Below are 8,035 nucleotides of genomic sequence, written 5' to 3' on the forward strand. Positions count from 1 at the left end.
ATATTTAAAAATTTTTATCACATTTCAGTCGACATCGCGTTTAACGTTGAATTATTATTTAAAGGTGAATCTAGCGGCTGTGGAATCACGGATGACGTGGTGATATGGATGGATAGAATTCAAAATTCCGGCGAACCGGACATTTCCGTCCCGGAAGCCGCAAATGGCAAGAAACTGAAACTGCAAGCGAAACCGTGGAGTAACGATCAGGAATCCCCTGGTCACAAATACTCTCGAGAAGCTAACGAACCTACTCATCGTAGAGTACGTAGGGCAACTAGACCAAAAGAGGATAATAAAAATACTTGTTCCCTTTTTATCCAAACCGATCCACTTATATGGAGACATATATCTGAACAGGTAAGTTAAAAAGATAGAACATAACAAAAATAAAAGGAGATCTTGTGAGTTTAATAAATAATTTCTTTCAAGTTCAATCTAACACCTACTGCCCTAATGTTTTTCTTTTTTTTTTTCATATATCGAAAAACCGTAATAATTTCCTTGCACACAGTCGAATACTCGGAATACCTGATGATTCTTCAGCTGTAGTTAGATTCATACGACGTTTTCGTACGGGGTAGTGCGAGCTGGCGTTATTTATTTACGTATTTTCATTCAAACTAGACGTCCCTGCATTCCGATGTCCTTACCCCCGAAGGAATATTTCCGTCACTGCATTCTCTTTAGTCACGCATTCTTTTCGATGCTCTTGGAAGAATCTGTTAAACGGTGGAGGCCCTTCTTAGTTTTGAAGTTAGTGAATATAGAAATAGCTCGTTTTTTTCGATTTTTGCTTTTGCAGTTACATCACGACGCGGAGAAAACCAGGGAAGAGATACTGTCTTTGATCGCGCATCACGTTACCGCCGTAAATTATATCTATAGGGATACCAGATTCGACGGACGAATCAAGCATAGAAATATTAAATTCGTGGTGCAACGGATAAAGGTAAGAAAAATTTCCACCTGTTTCCTCTGTTGTGTTTGCGCAGTGCGTTTCACATTAAACGCGAATATCCTGTTTGGTAGATCGACGATGACACGGCGTGCACGCCTCAGCAAACCTACGGCGAGCCGAATCCTTTTTGCATGGAGAACATCGACGTTAGCAACTTTTTAAATCTACACTCGCTCGGTAATCACGAAGACTTCTGCCTTGCCTACGTATTTACTTACAGGTAAGAAAAAGCTTTGAAAAACCTTCAACTGTACTTACGTTCGTAAGTATTAGGACAGTTATTGGACGTGAGCTAAAACTGAACAGTCATTGCTAGACACTGAGGATTTTTATGCACTTGTGGAAAATTTCAAGGCACAAAAATTACAGAGGAAGCGTATAATAAGCAAAAATATATAAATAAATAAAAAAAGAAAAATATGAATTTGCATAAAAATCCGCTGTCTAGTCGTTGCAGAATTAAAGTTCATCAATTTACGTTGTCAACAGAGATTTTACCGGTGGTACTCTTGGACTTGCTTGGGTAGCTTCGGCATCCGGTGCATCCGGTGGTATCTGTGAAAAATATAAAACGTACACGGAAACAGTTGGAGGAATGTATCAATCCACCAAGAGATCTTTGAACACTGGGATTATTACCTTTGTTAATTACAACAGTAGAGTACCTCCGAAAGTATCGCAGTTGACACTAGCCCATGAAATAGGGCATAATTTTGGATCACCTGTAAGTATCGTCGAAACTGATGATTTACTTCTAAAATGTATATAACAGAGAAATTTGATTACATCTGATTTCACTTCGATTCTGTTCACAGCACGATTTTCCACCTGAATGTAGACCCGGTGGGCTATCTGGCAATTACATCATGTTCGCGTCAGCGACAAGTGGAGATCGGCCGAATAATAGCAAATTTTCCAAATGCAGTATTGGTAATATCAGTAACGTCTTGGACGCTATCGAAGACAATAAGAAAAGAAATTGTTTCACTGGTATGTGTAAAATATACGTACACGAGTGTCTTTTGTAATTGAAAAATAAAAATCTAATTTATGCAATCTGTTACTAACGCAGCTTCTGCTGGAGCGTTCTGCGGCAATAAGATCGTCGAAGCTGGAGAAGAATGTGATTGCGGATACGACGACGACGAGTGTGTAGATAAATGTTGTTATCCGAGCAAAGTGTCAGAATTGGACAAAATAAAGAATGAAACGGCGAAGGGTTGTAACAGAAAATTTGGAACACAATGCAGGTGCATATTTCGATAATGTACTCAGAGCTGCACTTTGTAAGTTCTGTACATGCAATATCTTACAAGTCGTTTATTTTTTACAGTCCTAGCCAAGGACCTTGTTGTTCGAGCGAATCATGCCAGTTTGTGTCTCTTTCGAAAAATATTCAATGTAAAGTTGAATCGGACTGTAGTTACAATTCGACTTGTAACGGACGATCTTCGGATTGTCCTCAGCCGTTACCAAGAGCTAATAAGACTAGGTGTAACGAAGGAACTCAGGTAGGAGGAAAAATTTGTTTTTTATTTTTCAATTTATATTTGAAATTCGTTGTAGCTTATTAGAATCTTCTAATCACTTTCACAGTTATGCATCAACGGTGAATGTACTGGATCAATTTGTCTCGAGTGGAATCTAACCGAGTGTTTTTTAACAAGTAACGTAATTCCAAACATTGATAAACGTAAATTGTGCGAATTAGCTTGCCAAAATGGAACCGATCCATCGACTTGCCGTAGTACCAGCGAATTTGCTCACGTTGTTGGTCTACCTGATGGTGGAATTAATCTCCGACCTGGATCACCCTGCGATAACTTTCAAGTAAGTAAGATACTATAAATTTAACATCTGTATACACACATATGTGAGAATAATAATTTAATGTATTCCATAGGGGTATTGTGATGTATTTTTAAAGTGTAGAGCAGTTGACGCAGAAGGGCCGTTAGCCAGACTGAAAAATCTTTTATTCAATAAGGAAACATTGCTCACGGTAGCACAATGGGTAACTGTAAGTGTAAATTCTACTCTTATAGTTTGATTTTTACATATTTAAAATGATTAATATCGATGTATAATTACATGTTTGCTATTTTAGGAGTTTTGGTGGGCAGTATTGTTAATGGGAATAGCTTTCATTATTTTTATGGGCTTGTTCATCAAATGCTGTGCTGTTCACACTCCTTCCAGTAATCCTAAGAAACCACCAGCGAGACGTATTAGTGATACTCTAAGAAGACCAATGAATACTCTAAGACGAATGGTATGTAAAATGAAGTAGAAGAAACGTAATTTTTTAAGCATGTCGATACACGATGTGTTTGTATTTTGCAGCGGCATCAACACGGTGGAGGAGGTGCTGGCCCTAGAAGTATACCTTCGAGGCAGAATCAAAGTGGCCATAGCGGTACTCGAGGACCCTCTCATGGTTATGGAGAGGGTAGAGGTGCTCAGTATTATCCAAAAGGTAAGTGTGCGTGATAAATATGTCGCTTTTTAATGCAGCTATCGTTGCTCGAGTTTGATCCTAATAGATGTTGCTCGTTAAAATACATACCGAATATGTTTGTATATTAACCGGCAAGATAATGGATTAAACTCAAGCTAAGAAGCTTGCTGTTGTGTATTTGTCCCCGTATTATCCGCAACTATACATCAATGTTTTTTCCTGTTTGCATCTCGCTCGCATTGATTGACGCGCATCACTACCTGATACTATCGTTCTATGACTTACAGAGGTGAGCTGGGGCCTATACTTGCTAGGAGCAAATTCACGAATAAAAAAAAGTATCAGACGTAATAGAAACATCATGTGCGGACAGGCTCTAGTAGACTTATTCGAAGACTTCTTCAACGCTTTCCAGTCAACGAGAGTCGTTTACAATTATTTCATTTCAAGTTCTTGTGTTTGCTCCTAATACTCTTTTTTCATAACCATTCAGCAAAGCCCACCGTCAAAACTTTCATTTGACTATTATTAATATCGAATTAGACGTGATTATTTGTTTCGCTTTCATATCGTCTGCACTTGTGACTCAACTGTCTGTTTTGGAAATATGGCTTTTTGAATGATTAGTGGAATTTGGTAGAAAATATATCTTGATGGTAATTGTAAAATAGAAGTGCATGAGATAGGTATGGTCAGTTTGATTTCATAATTTTTTTTTTTTTTTTTTTTTTTTGCTACTTTTCGTTTTTCCATTCGGCGTACCAACAGCGAGAGTGACTAACCTACTACTATCCTGGTACATTCGTTGTTTCGTTTGCTTCGATATTTCTTTTCATAGTTGAATACTTTTCTAAACTTTAAGCAGGCTATCGCTCGGTTCCCACAGCTAGTGCGCCACCCAGTAGCAGCGCAGCACCCAATTACGGTCGGTCCAACCACCCAGAACTGTACGCCGGCGCCTATTCGGGCTCCGGAGGGGGGAGGACCTCAGCCTACGAGATGAGGCATTACAACAAGGTGTGACGATCCTAGAGAACAACAACGGACGAGGAACAGTCTTGATGTTGCACCATAAATTGTTCTCTTGTTCAATGCCAAACTGTGAAACGTGCCGATCCATCCGATCCGATAAAATTTTTTTGTAATCGAGATTGATGAAGTATAATGGAGAAGTATAGCGTGATCGAGTGCATTTGAAAGTACCGACGATCACGCTAAAGCTACGTTATTATTTTGATTCAAGTATTTCACACAAGGGAACTGATTCAGAATTGTAAATTGGTGAAGTGTATTATATAATCAATGGTGATATATCGACTACTCATTTGATGTTAGGTTTTTATCGAGCTGATTGTATCAGCCCAGCAAGAGGACATCGACGTTCCGGAAACGAATGACAGCGTTGGACGTGATAGATCTTAAACTGACAAATCGTTAGAAGACTGTATTTATCGTATGACTTTGTGTAATTAATTTTTTTTGTACGTTCCCTCATGCAGATTCGCACACATTGCCATTAAGAATTTTTACATCCCAGAGAAAAATTGACGAAGGCTTTTAAAAAATTTTCTTTTTTATCCGTGAAATTGTTTTTTCTGTGAATACATATATATATCGATAAAAGTTACGAAGATTTATTTCTGTAAACAACGCTGGATTCGCATATCAAAGAAATATTGCGGTAAATATTGAACGCAATGTATTTTGGTCGTTCGATATCAGAACATTTCTGGCCACGGTTGCATAGTAATGTTTAATGCCTCGATTTCTTGGTGAAGTCAAATTGCGTTTAGATATTTCACTCCGGAAAGCGGAATGTTGTACGTGAGACTGTTGGTTAGAAGAAGAAGGGAAGTCCAATGGGAGAATGGAGACGACAATATATATTTGGAATAAGTGTTAGAACGATAAACGTAATCTTTGAAAAGCTCCCACTGAACATACCTTGTACCTTTTAACTTTCATACGCGATTATTATGTACATTATTTTACCATATAGCGTGATTTTGAAAAAAACACTTTTAATTTTGAAGTTCTTCCAAATGAATGTGTTTTATTCAAAGTTAAGATTTTAATTATTACTACTTTACGTCAATATAACTACATATAATTAATAAGTAATGCCAAAATGTTTCGTATCGACTTTTTTTAAACGCACGTATACATAAGTTATAGTCTATAAGTATTATTCGATTTAAATTGAAAAAAAAAAAAAGAAGCATTTGGATCATTGCTCCGCTTTCCGTAGCGAAAGAACGCGTATACCATTACCAAACTATTGCAGGTCATTTACTTGATCTCTACCATTGTAGTATAGTAATTAATGATACGTAATATTCTTATACTAATTTTTATTAGCCAATTGAAACGAGCAAAGTTATAAGAGACTATTACAACGGGATAAAAGTAACAAAAAAAAAGAACTTTTATAGCAATATTTCATTACCAATTATTCCGATTAAAATGATATTGAATATCGATTCTATTATAATTATGCTTATTGTACAAGTTTTTAGAACACGAACGGTATCGCTATAAAATTTATTCGTAAAAATAGTATTAAAAATTAACGTGGTGTGAACATCGTTTCTCGATACTATTAAAACGATACGACGACGATAACTTGGATTCGTTGAAAATTTTCTGCATGCAACAATAATTCATTGTTTTAACTACAGCATTGTTAGTTTTGTTCGAGAGAGAAAAAAAAAACCAAATATCAACTGCCATTCAAACAGCAACCGCAACATAGATAACAAATTTTATTCCAAAAACGAGTTGATCGGCGTTTAAATGTTGTTCATAGTTATCCTTACTTCCATTTTACTGCCATAAAAAAAAAAAAAAAACAGTTCAAACGACTGAGTAACAGAATTGAAGTGAAGAAGGGTGAATAGTGGCATTGTTTAGAAAAGAAAAGCCTAAGACGAGCGTGGAATGGGGCCAAGTTCTAGTATCTAGTTGACAAAGACGTCGCTTGCCCGTACAAGAGGAGCATAACGAGTAAAAAAAAAAAAAAAAGAAACCAACAACAAAAGTACGTTTTCATTCATCATTTGTCCCCGAGAAGTCTCTGCTACATATGCTTAAGCTTATTCGTTTTTGCGCCGTCTGGATTAAGATCGAGATATACTATTATTATTCTGTAACTGTGCATTCCGCTGCACTTTTTGTGATAAACCTGTATGTAGTCTATGTGACGCAAGAAAATTCTTCGAGAAGGAGAGAATTCGAATGTTAGCAGCAGAATCAGCATCTTTAAGGGTACCTATCTTAATCCAGACCTGCGTCACTGTGACGCAATGCACACTACTTTATCACTTGTACATAATGTTAGTGAGGAAGAAACAAAAAGAAATCGAAGATTATATTTTTTCTATCGATCCAAAAATGTGGTGACCTATCAACATCGTGCATCTGAGATTATTTTTTATTAACGTTAGATTTTTCATGTCCGTTCCGGTTTGATTTAGCCAAAAAAAGAACAAAAAGAAAGAAAAATAAGTTATCGTTTCATCATGAGTGCGTATATTCTACGTGTGAAGTGTTGCTTGGATATCACAAAATCACCAAGTTGCCTTTGTGTTTTACGTGCCGTAGTGTTCTGTTTCCTTCTTACTTCATACAGTCAACTTCAAGCTCTATATTTAAGTTGAAATTTTGATATAAGTTTTTTTAAGCATGATACTGACCAATCGCCTGAACATAGCTTCAGACCACCACTATACTCTCTCTTTTTCTCAAATGTCTAGAACGCGGCGAGTGTTTTAAGAATATTATAAATAAAAAGGAATCTGATTGTGAATCTTTTGTGTTATGTTAATGTGATTAAAGAAAAAAACAAAAACATTGTAAAGAAGTAAATAAAGCATACATTTTGCATTTATATTATTGTATTATTCGCTATATAACCAATAATAAAAAAGAAAACATTTATATCTGAATAATTTTGATTTATGTCTAAATAATTCGTGGATGATGTGAACATAACGGATCGTTAATAAATACCTTACATACCAACCGCATCTACCAATTGAATTTTTATCTGTACATACGGGAAGGTAAAATATTTAAGATAACGGAATGTAATACTTGTAAATATGTTTATTCTTATATCTTATTTGTTACCAATTACGACATATGGAAATAAAAAACACACTTTATCGATACTTTTATTTATTTTATAAACTATTGTAAAAGTTACAATTGTACATTAGAAAATGTAGCATATCGGATATCTAATTTATGATACGTGTGTACTTCGGTTCATAGATAGATAACATTATACAATTTGCTTGTAATACAAAATGTTTCTTACATACAGGTGATATATAATAGAATACTGAAAAAAAAAACGTATTATCGTTTGTTATCAAATATTCTAAGCCAGGTATCAAATGTAAAATAAAAGGTACTGCTTCTATACAAAAATGCATCGTTTTAAATAAATTAGCTTAAGTTTGTCTTTACGTTTATCTTTATGATTTTAAATACATTCCGAAACAGATTTACATCTCAAATTCCATTCGATTTAAAGCAGCATAGAAAAAATCTTACCAATTATATCTTTCGCAAATAGAACGTTTTGCCACTTTCATAGTTGTTTTGTTCAAATA

General features: G+C 35.6%; 1 protein-coding gene across 1 annotated transcript in view; it reads left to right on the top strand.

The window, feature by feature from the left end:
• Positions 1 to 4,442, top strand: part of LOC108571995 (disintegrin and metalloproteinase domain-containing protein 10) — a 117,639-nt gene extending 113,197 nt beyond the window's left edge. The window contains exons 4-15 of the mRNA XM_017934171.1: positions 65 to 360; positions 806 to 952; positions 1,033 to 1,181; positions 1,451 to 1,685; positions 1,777 to 1,951; positions 2,034 to 2,211; positions 2,295 to 2,472; positions 2,558 to 2,791; positions 2,865 to 2,981; positions 3,069 to 3,233; positions 3,305 to 3,437; positions 4,285 to 4,442. Of these exons, the coding sequence (XP_017789660.1) occupies positions 65 to 360; positions 806 to 952; positions 1,033 to 1,181; positions 1,451 to 1,685; positions 1,777 to 1,951; positions 2,034 to 2,211; positions 2,295 to 2,472; positions 2,558 to 2,791; positions 2,865 to 2,981; positions 3,069 to 3,233; positions 3,305 to 3,437; positions 4,285 to 4,442 (2,165 nt within the window). The remainder of the gene's footprint in view (positions 1 to 64; positions 361 to 805; positions 953 to 1,032; positions 1,182 to 1,450; positions 1,686 to 1,776; positions 1,952 to 2,033; positions 2,212 to 2,294; positions 2,473 to 2,557; positions 2,792 to 2,864; positions 2,982 to 3,068; positions 3,234 to 3,304; positions 3,438 to 4,284) is intronic.
• Positions 4,443 to 8,035: the final 3,593 nt, after the last annotated feature.

Source organism: Habropoda laboriosa, unplaced genomic scaffold (assembly GCF_001263275.1).
Source record: "Habropoda laboriosa isolate 0110345459 unplaced genomic scaffold, ASM126327v1 scaffold67, whole genome shotgun sequence".
Lineage (NCBI taxonomy): Eukaryota > Metazoa > Arthropoda > Insecta > Hymenoptera > Apidae > Habropoda > Habropoda laboriosa.